The 22,224-nt window shown below is 40.2% G+C and overlaps 1 protein-coding gene across 1 annotated transcript in view; it reads right to left on the reverse strand.

The window, feature by feature from the left end:
• dnah2 (dynein, axonemal, heavy chain 2) overlaps positions 1 to 22,224 on the reverse strand; it is a gene marked incomplete at its 5' end in the record, with an annotated part of 138,582 nt that overhangs the window by 81,501 nt on the left and 34,857 nt on the right. The window contains 12 exons of the mRNA XM_079438529.1: positions 5,156 to 5,238; positions 8,747 to 8,903; positions 10,566 to 10,669; positions 11,560 to 11,721; positions 11,932 to 12,095; positions 14,155 to 14,329; positions 14,502 to 14,658; positions 15,324 to 15,524; positions 16,843 to 17,035; positions 17,352 to 17,499; positions 19,695 to 19,883; positions 20,078 to 20,317. Coding sequence (XP_079294655.1) covers positions 5,156 to 5,238; positions 8,747 to 8,903; positions 10,566 to 10,669; positions 11,560 to 11,721; positions 11,932 to 12,095; positions 14,155 to 14,329; positions 14,502 to 14,658; positions 15,324 to 15,524; positions 16,843 to 17,035; positions 17,352 to 17,499; positions 19,695 to 19,883; positions 20,078 to 20,317 — 1,973 coding nt within the window. The remainder of the gene's footprint in view (positions 1 to 5,155; positions 5,239 to 8,746; positions 8,904 to 10,565; positions 10,670 to 11,559; positions 11,722 to 11,931; positions 12,096 to 14,154; positions 14,330 to 14,501; positions 14,659 to 15,323; positions 15,525 to 16,842; positions 17,036 to 17,351; positions 17,500 to 19,694; positions 19,884 to 20,077; positions 20,318 to 22,224) is intronic.

Consider the following 22,224-nt stretch of genomic DNA (forward strand, 5'->3'; position numbering starts at 1 on the left):
ACAAGACTTCAAACATCTCCATAGAGCAAGAGTATTTCTTTATCTCTCCCTCTGTTTCATAGCAAACACAATTCCATAACCTCTTTGAACGAGTCTACCGTTTGGGTGTGTGTGAGTGTGTGTTTGACTTTTCCATTCGCCCCGCTGTCATGCAGAGAGTTCATCAGAGAATGTCGAAACTCATATTTACTGCAGGGTAGTAACTCCTGCAATGGCCTTTATCTCTCTTCCCATCTCTCTCTTTCTCTCTGAGCCCAATCAGGGGTCTTGTGGATGTTAATTGAATTGGGCTGAGGTTCTCTTTCTAATGTGCAGCAGATGGTCAGGGCATTCCTGCCTCCTTTATCTCACACACATGCACACATCATACACGTGTATACGCACACATAAGCGCACATAAACACACACATATGCACACACACTAGGTGGCAGTGTTGTACTACCCTGGCCCAATGAGTCACAGTCATAGCCCTAAAGCCATTATAAAGCAATGAAAGCTGATCATTTAGAGAAAGTGACCATGTGTGAGTTAGAATGTGAAGCTTTGCTCTATGGCTATAGAGTAAACTCAGTCTGCTTACCAAGTAAAGTGCCAACCTAGGCTGTTTCTTAAACGCATACTGATGTTCAAACTGAAGCCACTAATGTCTAAAAATGCTATGCATGCCATCTCACTACATTTTGAACAGCCTATAGGTACTAAATCGCACAAATTTGTACACACACTAACAAATGTACAGTGTACTAACAGAAAAACACATAGAGGAGGACATGACCTCTCAAAATAGCTAGTCATCAGCAAAACTAGGCTGGGACATTCATCTGCAGCTGTGTGTGTGCGTCCAAACAGCAGCATATGCGCGTCAGGACAAAAATGTGCACTGTAGCAAGCTGTAAAAAAAATAGTGTTGGTAAGGAAAGTGTATGTATCTAATTTAATTACAGAAACTAGCATATGCTAAAAGTGTTTGCACATGTTTTGTTCCGCGTCATTAAAGACCAGTTACGACTGCTGGGAGTGTACAACGGTCAGTCGAACCTTCGGTGCAGGACGGTTTTACCACATATTCTGCAGAACTGTCATTCGTGCAACTGCAGAGCAGGTAAAGAGATGCTTCTATGCACCGGGTTTATACAATGGGTGTGTGTGTACAATGCGGGGCTGTAGGTGGTAATTACAGGTGATTTGCACTCCGTCCTGCTAAATGTGTGGAAACGCTCAATTATAAGTACACGGCAGCAAACAGAAAGCCTCTTCACTGCAGGACCATTATCGCACACACAGCTCCATCTGTGTGTGCAAACACTTCAGCTTCTATCATGAATACTATCATCATTAATCATCTTTTCTCCTTGCGGACGGGGCTGTTCGTTATTGAGAGCCTGAGTAATTTGGAATTGATTCTGTCCCCTGTATACAACCCCACCGCTGAATACTAAACACACAGTATTTGTTGATACGGCACACACCCCTGCACCAACAAAAACAGAGGAAGAAATAGAGTGATCAAAGACAAGTGAGAGAGGGAGAACTAAAGATAAAGCATATGTCCACCTTTTGTTGCAGCACTGACGGGGACGAACAATACCAGCAGGTATGTGTGCTAAAGAGGGGAGAGAGAGAGAGACCACGTCCTTTCTCTGTTCTGCGGGATCTAAGCTTCTAGAAATATGCAATAAGAATCTTCCCCCTCTTTCTCTATATATCTGCTCGCATGCTTTTTTCTCCCTATGCCTACCTGTCAGCAAGACACCACCCCCTGTGATTCTCTCTCACAGGTGGGTGTGAGACACTGACGCATATGACAGCTTATAGCACAGAGAGCTGCAGTCTTTATGACTCTGCGTATTAGTGCATTACTAAACATACACATAGTCACGTTTCCAACTGAGCTGCTTCCTACACAGACTTTTTAGGCAGTATGGGAATGTATGGGGTATTTAATTTGATCTAAATGAAAACAAGACTATGAAGTACAGGCAAATCAATATCTTAATGGAGACCAGATAAAAATTAATGGCTAAATCAGAGCCCCAAAAGAAACTTTTTTTGAATTCATAAATATATTTATTTTAGTGTTTGCTTTATGCATTGAGTTTCCAATTGAGAATGTCTCCACAGGAAGGTTTTGTCAGATTAAGGAACAATTTTGCCCCAAAACTGCAGCTAATTACAAACACATTTACTTATCCATCAAGAAGGATAACATAGCTTTTACTGTTTTATATATAAAATGTATTTAAAATGACTACAGACTAACCCTCCCCCAATTTTTTTTTTTAAATAAAATGTTCAGCTTCTTTTACTTCACTATTATTTTATTTGTAAATTTTATGTGACTATATATATATATATATATATATAAATAAAAGTATTTGATACCCTATAAATTAGCAAGATTTCTGGCATCCAGGTGTCTCTTACACAGGTAAGGAGCTGAGATTAGGAGCACTCTCTTAAACTCTCTTAAAAAACCTGTATAAACAGAAGCAATCAATCAGATTCCAAACTCTCCACCATGGCCAAGACCAAAGAGCTGTCCAAGGATGTCAGGGACAAGATTGTAGACCTACACAAGGCTGGAATGGGCTACAAGACCATCGCCAAGCAGCTTGGTGAGAAGGTGACAAGTTAGTGCAATCATTCGCAAATGGAAGAAACACAAAATAACTGTCAATCTCCCTCGGACTGGGGCTCCATGCAAGATCTCACCTCGTGGAGTTACAATGATCATGAGAATGGTGAGGAATCAGCCCAGTACTACACGGGAAGATCTTGCCAACGATCTCAAGGCAGCTGGGACCACAGTAACCAAGAAAACAATTGGTAGCACACTATGCCGTGAAAGACTGAAATCCTGCAGCGCCCGCAAGGTCCCCCTGCTCAAGAAAGCACATGTACAGCCCAGTCTGAAGTTTGCCAATGATTCAGAGGAGAACTGGATGCATTTCTTTATCAGTGGGCAAACGTACAAAATCAACAGGGGATCAAATAATTTTTTCCCCCACTGTATATTGAACTGTTGTATAAAATGACATTTGCACTCCTTATATTTGGGACAAACAGCACTCATGTGATATCCTCTCGCTGTTCGTGATATCGCTCATCATATATGACAAAAACTCAGGAGCATTTTTACACCAATGTCTTGAATTTAAGGGCATAACTGCATTTATGGAGTTGTTTTCCTGCACCATATTTGTCAACAGTCAACTGTATGAAATGTAAGATGACGTGCAGGTCTGGGGGCGGGGCTGGTGCGTTAACTGTGCTAAAATATTTTAAAATCACATAATTTTTTCATAACTAATTATTAAGTTAATGCATTAAACTAACAGCCCATACATATATATGGTTGCGTGTGCGCGTAAGCGTATATGAGCAAATTCACATGAGAAATATCATAGACCAATTTGTCCCCAGAGGTAAACTCTTACAGACATTATTGACATAAAATTACATAAGCACGCAAAAATCTATATGAGAAGTCTCCGTAGAGAATTATAAAAACAAGCTAACACTATGGAACTGTTCTTACATCAAAATGGACAAACAGCTAAAGAATTTCACAAACAACGCTTTTGACCCGTTTCCGATTCATCCACGCAACTCGCACACACACTGCTTCCAGCTAAATACAAACAGGCCTGGAGGCATTTTCAGAAAACTTTCAGCCCTTGGGAAGGAGGCTGCTTGTACAAATGATTCTATTAGATTAGAGCTTTTGTGCGGCTGCCATATGCACAAAGCATCCTCTCCAGTTCTTATCTTTGCTTGCAGCTCGTTTGTATAATTGTGAGCACTAAACACTTTGTGAAATGCCCAAGCGGTCTCAATCAAACCCAAAAGAGCAACAGCATCATTTGAGCTCATCTAAACACTAGAATGGCTTTTCCCGCTAGTATTTATTCGTTCATAGACAGTCAGTTTATGTTCTTTATTGGACCCATGACTTTTTTGCCCAGAAGGCTTAAAGCAGCCATTCTGAGTCCTGCTCTCTAAGGAGATTGATAGTAATTACGTTTGTGTCAGAGCTCAAGGTGCCCTGGCATTGATAAGCCATTTAGTCTGTGTATAAAAACATGGCTTGCTGTCAAACACGGATTTGAACCAGCAATGCTGTTCGGCCAGTGGCTGTGATGCACACCCTGGTGAACTGCCCACCTAGACAGCGTTTTTGGGCATCAAAGGTGCATTTAAACACTGGATGTGTTTCAAAACCTACTGAGCTACACACCTAGCCAGAATTTTTGGATATCAAAGGTCCATTCTATCACTGGCTGTCTTTCAAAACCTAGTGAGCTGCTTATCTAAACAGCATTTTTCCACATCATAGGCGCAATAAATCCGATAAGAGCATTTAAATATGCCTGTAATGCCCAAATTTCTGTCCAGTAGGCAGTAGGCGGCTCACTAGGTTTTAAAACACAGCCAGTGTTTTGTCTCATTTGCTCGTTCTTTCTGTGTCACACAGAGTAATATGATAATGTGGAGTTACTGGCTCCTCACGCGTGGCGGTTCTCCCCTGCAGCAGGGCGCTCCATCATGTTGAGGAATGGTGTTTTTTAGGCTATGGCTTGTTTTTGGCACTAATATATTCACATTACGGTGCTGTAATAGCATGGATGAAGCCACTAACAGTCCCTAGGTGGACAGGGAGTCTGCCACAAAAAATAAAAAAACAATTCAGCAAGTACCCCTCGACTGGACAAGCATGAAAGTTATGGTACAATTACATCTCAGTAAAAAAAACCCCCAAAAAACAATATATCAATTAGGCAAAGTCAATTAGGACAACTCCCCAATTAGGATGGAAAATCTGCTGGTGGAAGCTGGAAGCTGTAGCAAGCTGCTAGGGAAGACAAAGTGTTTCAGACATTCACTATGTGAACTTTTATTTTTTGTTAACTTTGTTCTTGTGTTTTCTTTTTCTAAAGGGAATTATGCTGCTAATGAAATCTATTGTGAAAATAAAATACTTTCTTGTTTAGTTGCATGAACTGTTGTGTGAATAGGCCCTCATGCCAGGGACTTACAGAGAATCTCTGCCACCTCAGGATGCTGAATCATCATTATCATCTTTATAAGATTCTGCTTATTGAGCACCTCTGCAACCTTTTGACGTTTGACCTTCTGGTACCTCTGGCTCCTCACCTCAGTTTGTGGTGACCTTTGTCTTTGTAGGGTGTGATGTCCAGGGACGTTTCCTCCCATGTCTTCATGATGCCTTCCAGTGTCTGTGAATCAGAGGTCAGCATTAGGCTTTTTAATGTTAGCACTAATCTTTCCAGACACATTCCACCTCAGCACTGCACGCCACATTGTATTAGAGCTGGTAGGGCAGCCATCGGTCTCATGGGGATGTTAGACTGCTAGTGACAGGGAAAGAACATTGATTGGGGCCCCTACAAAGTTCCCCCTACAATAAACGTCATAGATGGAGTCTTTCTAGAAATACCAGACATGTGCCAATAACACTTCTCATTTACTGTATATATTTTAAAACCTAGCAAGCAGCCTACCTAGACAGCATTTTTGGACATCATTCAAACATTTAAGCACTGGCTGTCTTTTAAATCCCAGTGAGCTGCTCACCTAGACAACATTTAATGGCATCACAGACATGTCCGAACATTTGCTATGCTTCAAATATAGTGCGCTGTCTAACTAGACAACATTTTTGGCCATCATAAGTGCATTCCAACATTTAAACACTGGTTGTTTTTTTTAAACCTAGAGAGCTGCACACCTACAAAGCATTTTTGGCATCATAGGAGCATTTAGAGATTCAAGCTATAGCTGAATTAAAAAAAAAAAAAGTTTCAAAATCTATTTACCAATCTAAATACTCAAACATTTGGTTGTTTCTCAAAATGTGAGCTGCCTTTTTAAGGCAGGATTTTGTTGTAGTCAACATAAAGCTGTTTGGTTTAAAAGTAACTTCTGTATGAGCTGTAAATCATACATCGCTATACTATTAGCAATCGACAATGAACCATATTTGTGTGCAAAATTTGGCCAAAAATTACACGTGACCACACCTTTAGAGCTAAAAAGGGAGCCACCTAAATTATTAGGTTGTTAGGGGGAAATATCATTAATCGTGGCCCTGCAAAGTTCCCCCAAAATAAACGTCAGAGATGGGGTCTTTCCAGAAACACCAGTCGTGCACCATGTCAACGATGCTTCTCATTTACACTCTATCGGTCTTTCTCTTCTTCTCTCTTTGCAAGTGACTTCTAGGTGAACCGCTCTGAGCTTTGGGGGTTATGAGGGTTTGCTCTCCCATTGCCGCTCTCGAACCAAAGCTGTGTTGTTGTAACCTCTGCGAGCGCAGAGCAGAACGTCTGGGAATCTCCCTGGGCCGAAAGCGAGAAGAAAGAGAGGAATAAAGTAGGAGAGAGGGGAGAGGGGAGGAGTACAGCCTCCCACAGTCTGACAGCTGGACAGGGCAGCTCTCCTCTGCAGGGGCAGTAAAGGCTGCGCTGAAGGAAATTAAGCACAAGGCTCATTTCCCCTGTGGCTGCCACACATGACCTGTGACTGCAGCCTGGGGACAGACGCCTCCAGCAGCACTGCGCTCATACTGTACTGCACTATTTCTGAACACAGTCCAGGAAATTTTTCTTTTCAAATCTAAAATAGGACTGTAAACGAGTCGATTCATAGGCCTGTTTCACACATCCTGTGTCTGTAACACGTAGCTTGTGCTTTTACACTAAAGGCATTTCTGCTGTGTAACAGCTCTATGCTGAAAATAAAGTGACTGCTGGTTTACTACATTCCATATTTCTTCCAATAACAGCCATAAATTTATACAACAATATAATGGATATCGGAAGTGGGCCATTGAGAATCATTACAAACTTGATAGAAATCTAATTTACATGAAGAGGTGGAATGACATTTATATCCAAATGCTTTGCACAGAACCCAAAGCATAGCTATAAACTGCTTAAAGCGTCTGGATTCAGTCAATCTTTACGGAATAAAAAGTGCTTTTTGTGAATTTGCATCAGCTAACATGGAGGTGTTTTTCAAGCAATGGGGCACTTATTCTTCTCTCTGTTGCTTCATAAAAGCCAATATTACAAAAAATCTAGTTTTAAGAAAATGTTTACTGTACATGTTCAACATTTTTTTCTGATGAGTTTTATAAAAGCCTGTTTGTTTCTACATCAGAGAATACAATGAATAAATACACTACAGTTCAGAAACTGGTAAGCTTTTTTTAAATGCTTTTGAATAAAGTCTCATGATTATCAAGGCTGCATTTATTTGATCAAAATTTGTAAAATATTAAAAATGTGTTAAATATTGTGAAATATTATTACAATTTAAATTAACTTTGATATCTGAATATATTTTAGAATGTAATTTATACATGTGCATGTTTAATAATTTTGTGGAAAATATGATGTATTTTTTTAGGATTCTTTGATTAACAGAAATTTAAGAGAAAATAATTTGTGTTATAACTTTGTAAAGGTGTTTTAATTTCTTGCTTTCTTGCTAAATAAAAACATTAAATTCTTAAAAAAGTAAACATCAGAGCAGTAGAGTAAAAAAGTTAACAAACTTGATATCTTGTGATTGTGACTTTAATTCACTCAATGTGATTTTAAAACTCGAAATTGTAAATATATTTGTCATAATAGTGACTTATTTCACGATGTGATTATTTCATTTACCTTTTTTTATTTTTTACTCTGAGACAGAAACCAGTAATGGCATGCAGCAAAACAAAACTTAGCACTGAAGTGCTACTTTTATTGCTGCTCATGTGCTGAAATGCTGTAATGTAGGCGCCAAATGGAACCAAAAAAATGTGCCTGTAGTGTCACAAATGCAATGAGTGAAACAGGCCTATGTTTTAAAATAATTAAAACTCTGACTGTACTATAAGCCTAGAGCAGTCTGATAGCTTTGTACTCATGAACACCACTGCCTTTACATTCAAACGGTTTGACTAAAGAAAACCACATCTGCACTGCTGCCAGACTCTTAGACTGGGGCTCTCTGCTGTGATTCTCTGCTGGGTTCGGTCTGACTACCGGATGCCACCCTGAGGATATCATCTTTGACCTTCTAAACCCGACCTCTGACCATAATCCTCCTGACAGTGACTTTCCTTTTCTCTTTAACATTCCAAACCTCTGAGGAGCTTATGCACTGCGAGAGGAGCAGAGAGAATTGAACCTTGATGAACTTACAGTCCTATACAGAGACAAAAGAGACAAAATTGAATAAGGAAGACACTCTAAAAATAAAGGTTTCATTTATAATCGAAAAGGGTTTTACAGCCTCATACTATCTGAATCATATGATATACTTTTTAATCATTTAATTTTTCCCTATGAGGTCCACTTATAATGTCATAATTTGGCTTTCAGGTTTCCACAATGTTTTAAAGTGAAAGTTTCAGTACATTTTCAAAAACTCCTTCAAAGGATCAGGGACAATTTGATTGATCTTTTGCTTTAAAAAAAACCCAAATCCAATACTCTGATCTGAAGAACCTAACAACTAATAAAAAGGACATTGTTAATTTCGAATAAACCATACACAGTGGCAAAACCAATGGGAAAATGGGTTCTTTGTTGCACTTTCTTTCAGAAAATAACTTTTCTTATAAACTGTTCTCTGGAAAATCTTTCACTGAAGAATCTTTTCAAGTCTCAAGTGACAAAAGGCAATAAATTAACACAAATGAGAAAGAGAAAGTTCTGACGAGGGATATCTTACCTGCTCTATTGAGAGCTCTTTGCTGGCCGCTCCTGATATGTCACTGATCCGTTCTGCATGGTGGTCCAGACCCAAAGCCACAATCTTCTCCAGAGTGAAGTCTGCACTGGTCGGGTCAAATGTTTGCTGCACTTCTTGCCTTATTTGATCCCAATGTCTAAAATAAACAGATCCACATCATCTTTTGAAGATAAAATCTGACTGGCCAAGACGCTTTGACATTGACACATGAATCTGAGCTCATAGGGTGGAAAAACCTTTTATCAAAGCCATTTGATCTATTGCAAAACCTAATGAGCTGCTTACGGGCCAGCATTTTAAGACAACATAGACGCAGTTTATGAGATGAAGGCTTTTCCAAAAGGAAGGCAACTTAATTATGCTGTCTCCTAAAATTTGTCCAAATTCTAAACTTGCATGTACCATTCATAGAAAAGGCAATCCCAGAATACATTGCGTTGAAATACAATAAAATTTAAATACATGATGGAGGAAAAGTATTTAAAAAAACCCCATTAAAACGTTCTAATATATTCTAATACACATATTAGAATATATATGCAATACTTTTCAGTGTTATACATGTAAGAAAAAGTTGTAATTAAAAAATAAATTATCTTATCCAATGTTTATACATGTCAATATGTCTACATATACACGCTTATACAGCCCAATAGGTTTTGAAACAGAGCTATTGTGTAGGCCATTAGGAGAAATTATGTTAGTAATTTATTAATTAAAGGTGTGAAACAAAATTCCTAAGCTAAAATTACAGAGAATGTGTATTATTTGGAGTATTTCAAGAGCTGAAGAAAAACAGTCCACTGCGCTGTTCTGTCACAAAAGACTGGTCATGTCGACAGTCAGATTTTGTCATAATAAACAGGTGTGTCGGGCGACGACAGCGAAAGGATTGAATTCTCCCGTGAGAGATCCCGCAGCCATGACGCACAGCTTGTTGTCTTCTATCAAAGAAATCCACAGAGACCATCAGCACATCTGATCCACAACAAAACACAACACCTCTATTTAAAAAAAAACATCCTGCCAATGACTGGCCCCTCTGAGATTGGGCCCGAGCATTCTGGGACGCGATCTCTCCTACGAGTTCCTGTTTTTCTTTCGCTCCTCTTGTCTCCCATTCTGTCGGTCATGGACTTCTGAGGCTAGAGCTCTGTTTATTTTCATCTGCTTCCCCGATGTGCTGCGCCGGCCAGAGGGAGACGCTAACAGGGATCTTTCAGAGGGTTACATCAGTGTGATTAGCCGAGTGTCATCAGGGGAACGTGAGGCCTGTCTCTGCCATCTCCACCAGGGCTGTTGTAGCACGCCTGATTGGGGCCGATGGGTTGTTGTTTTGGGAATGCCAGATCCAATCAGATGGCTTAGGGAGCAATGACAGGGCAGAAGAAAAACGAAGAGCGGAAAACGTTGCGTTTCTCTCAGCAGGAATGGCGCCGGAGTGCACAAACGCTCTGCGTGATGGAAAGGAGAGGGGTGACGAGCTGTAACTGAGGGGTGGCTGTCAAGGTGTGGGATTACAGCTGATCCTAGAACAGCAATCGACACCGAACCTCTGCTGCTGATGATTATCAGCCAGACTTTACAGGAGACCTCAGGTCACAAGCTACAGAGGGCAATATCCCGAACACAGAGAAGTTACAAAGAGAGATTGGCCGCTGAAGAGACAACATGAAAGACGACAGTGTCATTTTGTCAGGAACCACTCTTGATAAGGAGGATTAGTGTGAGAATGACACTTCATTATGCTGAGGACACTGATTCGTGTGTGTGTGTGCATTTGTGAGAGAGAACCTACCTCTCTCTCATGGCTGGATTTCTGAGGTCTGTGATCAGTGGGATGATTTTCTTAAACTGCATGATCCTGCTCTTAGAGACGTCCACAACCTCCCAGTGCTTGTCCTGAAAGAACACACACACACATTTGGAAAAGTCAGGATCCCACTGCAAGCTGCAGTGTAAAATGCTGAGTGCTGTGTTGTGATTGACTGATCTCCTGTCAGTGGAAAAGCACCCAAAGGGTCTGAATCATGCAGGTGTTTCTAATCTGCTTAAAGCTAAATGTCAGGATAATGAGAAGCTGGTGAGAAGAGAAGCTAAATTAGCTTTAAAGGGTAATTAGCTACACAAAAGGGCTTTTATCAAAGTTACAAAGAGAAACGAAGAAATGAGAGTCTCTGCTGGACCCTAATGAAGTAGCATCAGTATGTGTGTGAGTACAGTAGAAGATGAGTGAGAGACTGAGACATCACTGACGCCGCTGATAGCAGTTAAATGGGTCCTGATGGCTGCTAGTTTTTTTATGTGAAGGTCTTAGTACTCAACCTATTAATTTTGGTGCTTGAATAAATTAAAAATTAAAAGTGCATAATTGCAAATATTATTTGCATTATGTTTTATATATTATACATAATACCACATCTGGAAAGAAACAAGAGTCTGTGCTCATAAAAGATGAAACACGTGCATCACTACCAGGTATATTAGCAAATCAGTGTAAAAAAAAAAAAAAGTAATTAAAAAAAGAAAATATATATACATATTTTTAATGCATTTATATTTTATTTTTATTCTTAATATTTATGTATTATTTTAGTGTTATATTTTGACTATTTTTTTGTGTGTGTAATTGTCGGAAAACTACATAGCTTAAACAATATAACAAAATAAATTCTGTACTATTCTGAAGACTATCATTGTTTATTGGAAACTCCCATAAATGTCAGTTTGGCCATGGAACTGACTAAAGTGGAGTTAACACCAGAGGTGTAGAGTGTGTTGCGCTGGCTTGCCTTGAACTCTCTGCTGAGTGTGTGGAGTCTCTTGAACATGGTCTGGGAGGTGTTATCCATGGCCTCGGTCTGAAGAGAGGCCAAATGACCCCCCTTCCACTCGTCCCACAGAGCCTCCCACTGCTGGGCGATCTCCCATACCTGCTGCAGGTAATTCATGTCCTACAAACACACACACAGACACAATCTAAACATCAGTGCATACTGAACCAGAAGTGACCTTCACCAACAGTATCGATATCGTTCAATTTGCTGTCACGCAGGACCGATGAATCGCCCTTAGCCAGTTCTGTTGTGCTGCTTTGTGTTGTGTGTCTGTGATGTATTGTACGAAGAAAAGTTTTCATTACTGTAACAGCAGTGAATAGGCACCTTCTCAAGAGTGAGGATGTCTTTAGAGGCTGGTTGTTCAATATTAAAGATGTTGAGACCGTAGCGTATGTTCTGCTGCTCTTCTTTAAGAGCCTCCAACTGGGTACGCAGCTCTGACACCTGCTGCAGTGCAGAATCTGGGGCTACACTGCTGCCAAATGGACCTGCACATACATATAGACCCAAATAAAACCATATACATGAAGACAAAGATAAGACCTCACACACAAGCACACAGATGCATATGGTTAATGATAAAAAAAACGGCACATTCAGCTCAGCTGTCATTTCCCCAGAGAGCAGCTTGTCGCTCTAAATAAAGCTCAGTGGATTCCTATTGGCCAGAAAGTTAGTGAAGTGAGCATATTTCTCACAATGTGCTATTAATGTGGTTTCACAGTTGGGAGCTCAGCAGGTCAGTAGGTCTCTTTCTTGAATTCTGGCTCAGACCCAGCTCCACTTACAAGCCCGGACTCCCACGATCCATACGCACTTGCGACAGCTTTGATTTACGAGATATTTGATCTTTTGAAAAGCACCTCATTCATCTCAGGATGGCAACACACAACGTTTACAGTAACACACAGAAATGTGATATGTTTATAGGTGCGACTGTTTACGTCTGTCAGCATTTATAATGGATTCCATCAAACACACTGGCTAAATTGCACACTTGCATCTCCGGCAATTACAAAAAAACACACATTTACAAAATTTAGCATTAAGGCGAGCCATTAAGCAGCATGAGAAGATCCTTCGGGGATCTCCAGTCAATATTTGCGTAAAGTCTGATTTACTGAAGCATTTAGTACATGTTGAAATGTGTCGCTGGAGCAGAACGAATTCAGGAGCACGGGTGTTGAGAGGTTTGATGACGCCCATTCTCTCTCTGTTGTGCCTGAGTAAAACGTAAAGAAAATCTAATTAGCAAATGTTAAAATGTGCTAAATTTTTGATAAATCTGCCTTGGAGACTTCAACCAATCATACATGTTTAATTGGCTCTGCGCTGAGAAACGCAATGTTGTATTTTTCCTCCGCGCTGGATCTGAGAGGGAAAGTCACGCTGGGTCCATGGAGAGCAGGAGATGAGATTTTGAAGGGGTACCTTGGCAGGGGCCAGTAGTATGTGTTTGGACTGAATGAGTGTGATATTATTGAAACCGTCTCTCTTTCTTGAATACAAATTTCTCCCTGCACAAAGCTGCTTCCTGGCCTCATTAACCTGAAGGAGCCCGCCATTGTTTGCAGGAACAATCCAAAAAAATCCCGCTGTTCTCAACAAGTTGCAGCTGCCGCCCACGTTTGGAAATTCTGGGGTTGTGGGAAATAATGACGATGAGCATTGAGAGCGTTTGCCACGTGTTGATTTAGCGCAAAGCTTTCGTGTTAATCGGCTGTGCCCAAACTCCAACTTTGTCTGAATCAAGACGGAAAGGCTTTTGGACTCATTCTGGGAGGAGAAGAACACAGGAGAAAAAGACAGGGAAGGAATGGCAGGAGATCAAACTGAAAAACAACAGACTTCACAGAGCTATCAACGATCACAAGGTAACGCAAACACAATGGAAACGAGATGGGGAGCGAGTGAGCAAAGAAGTGCAAGAAAAAGGGAAGAATGAAAGAAGGGGGAAGGAAAAGTAGGACGAAAACTCTGTCCTCTTTGATACAGTTCGGCACAACGTGACTTTGTTCGTGAAGAGAGGTGGCAGCGCACGACAGAAAAAATAATTTTTCAATCCCGTTTTTTAATAGAGCAGAGAATAAACAGCGCAGAGACACCAGCGGGAGGTGGAGCAGCATTACGGAACAATGAGAGAGAGAGAGAAAGAAAGAAACAGGGTGGCAGACAGGCTGAGAGTGCAGTCAAGGGCAGGATGTCAGCGTGACGGTCACTTCTGCTGTAGGTGAAGCTCCATGGCGTTCTGAAACATTATCTCAAGGCTAATTGGTTGTGATGTGCTGTGGGGCATGTGGGAGGTTGATGGCTCTACCCAGCACTCCCCAGCACGCAGCACACCCACGGTCCCTGAAAGCAAAGGCCTGCGGTGCCGCCCATGTAGCGAACTGACCTACAGAAAAAGAGGCATGCTGGGATGTGAAGCTCACAGTAGGGTCTGAGACTGTGCACTGGCAGTCATCCTACTGACCGCATGTTTGTGTGTGTGTTTTCCCATTCTGTAACATTCAAATCTCTCACGTTGAGGTGTATGTGTGCGTTCACCATTGCTATTGAAGCTCTGCAGGGCAGACTGTGTCTTCTTCTTGAACTCCTCAGAGGAGAGGATCAGTTCACTCTTCATCATGTCTTTGTGTTTCTTCAACATGATGTCACTGTCAATCACAACCTGCTGGAACCACACCCACTCTGAATTCAGAGCCTCCAGCATCTCCAACACCTACAGAGACAGAAAGAAAGAGCAAGAGAAAAAGAAAATCTAAGAGCGCTGAGTCAAATAAAAGCGCCGAGTCAAATATGGAATGGAGGCAAGAGATGAAAGTGTATTTAGAAGATGATTTGACTGGAACACCTGAGGGAATGTATGTGTGTGTGTGTGGCGCGACACTCACAGCGGGGTCAACGGCAACCTCGTATTTCTCAAGGATGGCAAACTGCTCGTGGATGGGTGGAATCTGACTTTCTATCTTACTCAGATCTGCCCGCAGAGTTTCCAGAAGTTTTAGATTCTCTCCCAACTCCGGCAGAGTCTGAGGAGGCTGAGACACCCTGAAAACACACACACAGCCAATGACTCTATCAGCATGGTAAATATTTAATGCCTATTGAATGAAGTGAATTACACACAATAACTCAGAACTAGTCACATATAGATGCTCTGTTTCAAAACTTATTGAGCTGCCTACCATTGTAACTTTTTAGTAAATGTCGCTATGGAGTTGTAAGGAATTCTGAGTGGTTTTTAGCATTATGAAATGCTGTGGCAAGGGTGTTGCTAACATTTTAACTACAATAAAATGAAAACAGAAATAAAAAACTACTGCTAATTCAAAATATTAATTAAAAACAATAACAGTATCTCAATTATACCAAAATAACACTGGCTTAAGTCAAAAGAGCCCATGCCTGAATCTCCACGATATTATCTTGCTAGTCGATGCAGCTATTTATTAGAGTGTCAGGCCATTAGCTTAGCAACAAGCTAATGCCAGACTCTATTGGAATCAACAGAGAGGTTTGGCGAGTCTCTTATGCTCTTCACGTGAGGGGTGTTAATTGCTGTGGCATGCATGAGTGACCATTAAAAGGGTCGCTGCCCATGAAGAGCATTTCAAAACGGTCACTTATGAGATTTCGTTTCAGTTAGGATCCTAGCTGCTTATATAGAGAGCAGACAGCGAGGCACGATTTTGGAACAGAGCTCTCACACACACCTGAGAGCGTTTTCCTTCAGGAAGCTGTGCAATTCCTTTAGTTTGGCACTGGCCATAAGGCTGAGCAGCTGTGTGAACTTGCTCTGCCACTCGTTACAATGTTGCAACAGAGAGAATTTGAGTGGAGAACAGTCCAGCAACACAAACTGCAGACTTAACACTGTCTCCTCCTTCTGGACGTTATTCGCCACCTCTGTGTATCTGTACAAAGAGAGAGAGACAGAGCATAAATGAAGTAGCTGATTCTCATTAAACTAATCTTAAACCATAGTACAATGAAAATTTATATATAAAAAAATGATATTATGTACATTTTAACAAAAGAGATGTGCTCCTTCTTAAAGATTACCAATCATTTAATGTCTTATTTTGGCTTAAAAAAATAGTTTGGTGTTGTGTAAAAAAAAAAAAACATTTCTAGCATGACTACCTGGATAATATAATAAAAACCACCTTGCGTTTATCAAGCAAGTTCTTAAAATGGCAACACTTTATGCTGTTTAGTGAAAGCAACAATTTTGCATATAAAGATGTATTTTCCCATGATAAATCTGTAATTGGTGTTCAAAAGAGTTCAAAGATAGACATTTGGATGCTTGTCTCTTCGTTTTTTCTTCCTAAGAATGTTGTAATTGAATCTGTACTTCATATTCTCTACACTACATATTCTCATTAACGCTATTGTTGGTACATTTTAAAAGACAATGATTTTAATTATTACTAATGGCCACTAAATTACTTTTGTTTAAATTGATCTGTAAGATCATGTAATTTTGTAATTATGTTTTTTTGCTCACTCATAATGGTTGCCCTATTAATAGCAATTTAATTTGTCATCTCAGTACAACATACCTACTGTAAATTAAATGAGCTTTTCAAGAAAAAAAATATTGTTCAGCATCATTTGATTTTGTGAGTGAGTGTGAAGATAAAGCAAGAAGTTTAAAATAAAATGTGTCTGTGCATGCATTAATCGATGTGAAAAAAACTTCAGACATTAACGGAGCGGCAGGCAACACACAAGTGTCCTCCAAGCATGCACAAGGTCATTAATGCACAATCACACATAGTCTCTGTCTCACAGCACACACTCACTTTCTGATCCACACACACACCCAAGCATCCATTGTTGACATGATAACGATTTGGCGAGTGCAGATCAAATCTATAGGGAAGAGATGTTGACCCTGCCCTCAGGTCTGGCACCTTTGTGCTACAGACACGTCAATAGTCTGAAAGACCATCACATCATTTCTCACGTGACTTCAAACACAGCTCTCTAGTGTGCTATCACGACTCATTTTAAATAAAAAGAGATGCATGTATGATGGTGAGAGAAACATGGTGAATCCTTTCGTCGATTTGTTAAAGAAACTTTTATTTTACTAGTAGCAGTGCAAATAATTCATAAGCTCACAAATCTTACTAGCGCATACTTTTTAGACCATTTAGACCCTGCTTTTACAACCATAAAATCTAGTTTTGCTACTAAAAAATAGAATGAAGGAAAGTTACAGACCTGGCTATGTCAGCGTCAAAGGAGGTTACTGTAGGATTGAGCCGCTGGTAGCGCTGTATAAAGCCGTCTTTTTCGATTTCCCAGATCTCTCTGTGTTTGTCCCAGGTCTTCAGGTAGGTCTGCAGGTAAGATGCATTAGTCACCATTCCTGCAGCTATGGCTCCCTGGATCTTACAGATCTCTTCATCTTGCTCTGAAACAGAAAAAGAGGAAAGCATTGTTGATCTCAAACAACCGCTGATTACTTTAAGCAATGATGTGAATGGAAAATTCTCATCATCAATTAGTCACCCATGTGTCATTCACCTCCTTCATTCAGTGGAACACAGAAGGAAGATTTTGTATAAAGAGTGGATCCATACAATAATTCATAATTTCTCATTTTGTGTTACACAGAAGAAATTTATATGAGTTTGGAACGGCATGAAGGTGAGGAAACAGGAATAAAAAGAGGGCAAACATGGTAAATGCAGGGGGGATATGGCGAATGAGATGGAGAGAGGGTGTACCGATGATGCTGTGGATTGGTTTTCGCTGCGAATGCTGGCGGGTCAGCAGGTCTGGCAGACGTTTGAACCCTGACATGGTCTTGATGAGCTGAGAGCTAATGCTGTTCACTATGTGGGCCAGTTTCTGAAGAGAAGGGGAGAAATCCACCTGGACAAACAAACACAAACACATAGTGGAAAAAAAAGTTTCAAGGACAGAATCATTATATTCATTAAATAAAAACTAGGCCTGCCAAATAATAACAGCAATTACATGGTATTAATTTTGCAATTTATTTGTAGTCAGTATGTTTTGTTAATACTTTTATTCAGCAAGGATGCATTAAATTGATCAAAAGTGCTAGTAAAGACATTTTGCAACAGAGTAATGTTACAAATGATTTCTATGTTGAAAGTAAATACTTTTTTGTGTACTTTCAAAGAATATATTCAAAAATGTTTCTTGATCACCAAATCAGCCTTTAAGCATAAGCATATCATTTCTAAAGGATCATGTGACAATGAAGACTGGATTAATAGTTGCTGAAAATTCAGCTAAGCCATCACAGGAATTAATTACATTTAATAAAAATATATTAAAGGGATACTCCACCCCAAAATGCAAATTTTGTCATTAATCACTTACCCCCATGTTGTTTCAAACTCGTGAAAGCTTTGTTCATCTTCAGAACACAATTTAAGATATTTTGGATGAAAACTGGGAGGCTTGTGACATCTGCCATCAGTGGTTCAATCTGTATTTTATGAAGCGACGAGAATCCTTTTTGTACACAAAGAAAATAAAAATAGCAACATTTATTCAATATATCCATGCGTTACTGGTGACAGAGAACAGCATACGTGCTTTGCGTCCATCGGATACTCTCCAAAATGGCATCACGCTGACACAGAGAGACAAAAAGTAGACGAATTGTTGAATAAATGTCGTTATTTTTATTTTCTTTGTGTACAAAAAGGATTCTCGTCGCTTCATATAATTCAAATTGAACCACTGATGGCAGATGGACTATTTTGACGATGTTTTTTTATACTTTTCTGTCCCTTGACAGTGTAATTTACTATGCAGTCAATGGGAGAGTCACAAGCCTCCCAGTTTTCATCCAAAATATCTTAAATTGTGTTCTGAAGACGAACAAAGCTTTTACGAGTTTGAAACAACATGGGGGTAAGTGATTAATGACAAAACTTGCATTTTGGGGTGGAGTATCACTTTAAAGCTATTTTGAATGGTAAATAATTACTTTTACTAAATTTTGACCAAATAAACCTCCCCCAAACTTTTAGTGTATTTTTCCTATTGTAGTGAACACATAAACATACAGCTTTAAGGGAAAATAATGAACTGAAAAGGAATTGTTCACAAAATTATTCACAAAAATGCAAATAATCAAATTATGTTAATGAGGACTGCATCACTTTTCATGTTGATAGCCCAAAAATATTTTGACTGTTCTCATGTGAAGTTTCATCACAAAAGTATGTAAATGTTACTCTGACTCTGCTAATGTAGGAAAGTTTTCAAATAGGGAATCATGAGTCTCAGAATCAATTTTAATTTTTATTGCCGAAATATAATCTTGATCTTGCTAGCTTGTCCAGTGTCTTGCGGTTTCCGTGACCGTTTATAATTGTCACTGTGAGAGCTGGAAAAGGTGTGTCGCAGCAACTATTGTACCAGCGTGAATTCGGTTGTCGATCAGCCTGATGGATATCCGTTTCGCTCTTGGTGTGAACAGACCATTCATCAGTGATTTGTTTTGCTTATTCATTTTGCATTCAGTGTGAAAGGGCCTTTAATGGTGTGTCCTGAACTAGCATTAATGCGTTTCCCTTCCCTCTGCCACTTAGAGCGCTTTGCCTGAAGCAGTTTGTCTCCACAGACCAATGCTACCACTGTCCCTAAAATACACTCAATTAAGTCACACTAACGTTTCTGCTTTTCCTTTCTCACTGTGTTTAGCTGACTAAGCATCATGGGACATTACCCATAGGCCTTAATCCAAATATACCTCTGTAGAGCTGAGCAGTAGAGTAGAGTTCTGAATAACACAGCAGTGCTGCCACAGCTGTGATTTATAGAGGTTGTGGTGTTCTGAATGCCCTCTGCTTGATGTATGATAGTGTCTTTATGCTGTATGTAAAACACATGGCCAGCAGCTCTCCGTGACCAACACAAAGATTCGCACTGACAACAGTTATTGTATTTATACTTTTTGTCTTGAAATCACAAAGGGCATTTTTATGATGTCTAAATGTTAGGTAAGGGTCACCTCGTCATGTAAGCAATGCTATCAATAGCCACTGCACTACTAGATTTGACAAATAGAGTCAGTCTGTGTGTACCTGAGCAGGAGATTGAGGAGTCTGTTGTGTCAGTACCACCTCTACTCTGAATAAGGGGTTCGGGGATGTCTTGCCGTCTCCATTGATGGCTTTAGAGAGCTCCTGTAGAGAGCGCTTTATATTCACACGAAACGCCTCCTCAACCATTCGGTCCATCTTCTCCATGTATGACACCCAATGCTGTTGCACCTGAAAAAACACACAAATACGGAAGTCAATGGGAAGTCCTTACCATGACAGCCTCAGGCTACTTTAGGTTGTGCATTGTGCTGATTTTACACCAACAACACTCCTTAAACAAGGTAAATCATTAAATCACAATCTCAAGAAGTTTATTGCTTTAGTAGTAAAGATCCTAAGACACGACAAACAGACAGTCCAACCTCTGGGCCATCTAGGTGGAAGGTCCCGTAGACTCTGGCCATGATTTTGATGATGTCCTGGTGAGCGTTCTGCAGTCGGATCAGCTGGCTATGCTGATGACTCTGCTGATCCTCCTGGAACTCAAGGTCTCCGTAGACCATCTTGCCATCCACACGCACCAAAAGCAGCTCACTGATCTGCTCGCAGAGCTTAGATGCGGCTAAGTTAGCTGACTTATACTCATCCACCATTAACTGCACCTGTGGGAGAGATGAGAGATCAAAATCAGGGAAAGCAGAAAAACAAAGAGAGAGTGCAAATGTTAATCCAAAAACACACAGCTTAGTAAACTGTAAGATTTGATCATTTTCTGTATAACAGTTTTGTACACAAAGCTTCTCTACACAGCAATTCAGCAGCAAGCTTGTCTCAACGTCAAACACTATGTTACTGGATCATTTATATTAACAAATGTTCTAATGCATATTGCAGACAAAACTGCCCCACATTACCTATTCTTGTCATTGTTGCGCTATTATTAAAATGAGCTTCCACTTTACTGGTCTTTCGGCGTTCCAAAAACTCTAAGCTATTGCGAAACAATACTTTAGCATTTACATATGGGAATACATGTTTTACCTGTGTAGTGAGGAGCAACACGCAATTAGTTTTGATTATAATGCTCTGAGAAGAGTTATAGCACAAAGCAACCATTAAAAGCTCAGGTGCTCCTCCATTAGGCTGTCCAATCTAATGACCAAATTAATGAGGAAAATTAATTGCATGGCATTGCGTAGCAAAAAAAAGTGTGGTTGAAAATCTGAGTGGTGCTTGCCAATGGAGAACTTACCACCACAATGCTAGGGCATAAGTATGTAACAAAACTAAACAAAAAAAACAAACAAACAAAAACAGCAAAAACAAAACCAATACAAACCAAAACTGAAAACTAAACAAAAACAACAGAACAAAACACAAACAAAAAAGCATAAACAAACAAAAAAATAGCAAAAACAACACAAAAGACAACAAAGAAAAGAAAAGAAAAGAAAAGAAAAGAAAAGAAAAGAAAAGAAAAGAAAAGAAAAGGCAGAACGGGTGTGAGAGGATTGTGGTGGGAGAAGGATGGAAAACACATTCAAACAGAGCAGCAGGGGTTTTCCAGCAGGATTTTCCAGCTCATGTCTCCCTCTCTCACTCTTCTACAGAAATAGAGCAACTGATTTCAACCTATGCCTGTGCTTAAAATTAAAGGAGGCAGTTCTTATCCACAAAGCATCAAGCTTTCTCATCCATTCAATCTGTGGAGGGCAGCGATACTGCGAGACGTTTCTGAGAGTTTGCACAGAGGTTCTCAGAAGCATCTTACATGCCGCATAATCTCACTCTTCCTTCCAGCTCTGGATCCAGCTCATCTCATGACTTTTTCATGGGATGAAAGGTGTCACATGAAATAAGCCTCAAAGGACAAGATTACTCTATGTGCAGGAGTGTGTAGAATGCATACTTGCATTTCTAAGTGTGTGTGGGTGTGCGTAAGCTCAGATGTGTCGTGTTCTCCACACTTCTCCATTACCACTGAAGCTGTTTCCAGCTCTGTTTTGGGCTCGAAGGATGTCTGACATTGACTTGGACGTGAACCTGACCCCCCCCCTCCAGCAAGTGAGAGAGAAGCGGGCACAGTGGCGGCACGAAAGAGGCAAGCTGCCTTTTATTGTGAACGCTGGGGCTGTTTATACTGAGAGATGACTGTGTGGCCTTTATTAAAGTAGATGGGGCATTCTGCTTGCATGCCTTTGTGTATGTGTGTGTGCGTGTGTGTCTTTACCACATGGCTAAAGGGCACTGCCAGTGCTTTAATATCATATTGCCTTGTACAATGCAGGAGTGATGGACAGCCAGCAGAGGAAGTGAATAGATTTCACAATTGCTCTCCACTGAGTCGCACTTCCATTCTCAGTAAAGCCTCGTGCCTTATTCTTGCATTACAAAAGCAATAATAAGGCCAGCAAAAAGGACACGGCTGTATCGGAACAAAACAAGAGCAAAATCTTCTGCTCCTGAATAACCGTAGCTAGGGTATAAAATTAACTTTTTTTTTTGCTACACCTGCCGATAGTGGGTGACTTGAGAAAGTTTACTAGCCATAAATATTTCTTACCTGCCA

Source organism: Barbus barbus (genome assembly GCF_936440315.1).
Source record: "Barbus barbus genome assembly, chromosome: 2".
NCBI lineage: Eukaryota > Metazoa > Chordata > Actinopteri > Cypriniformes > Cyprinidae > Barbus > Barbus barbus.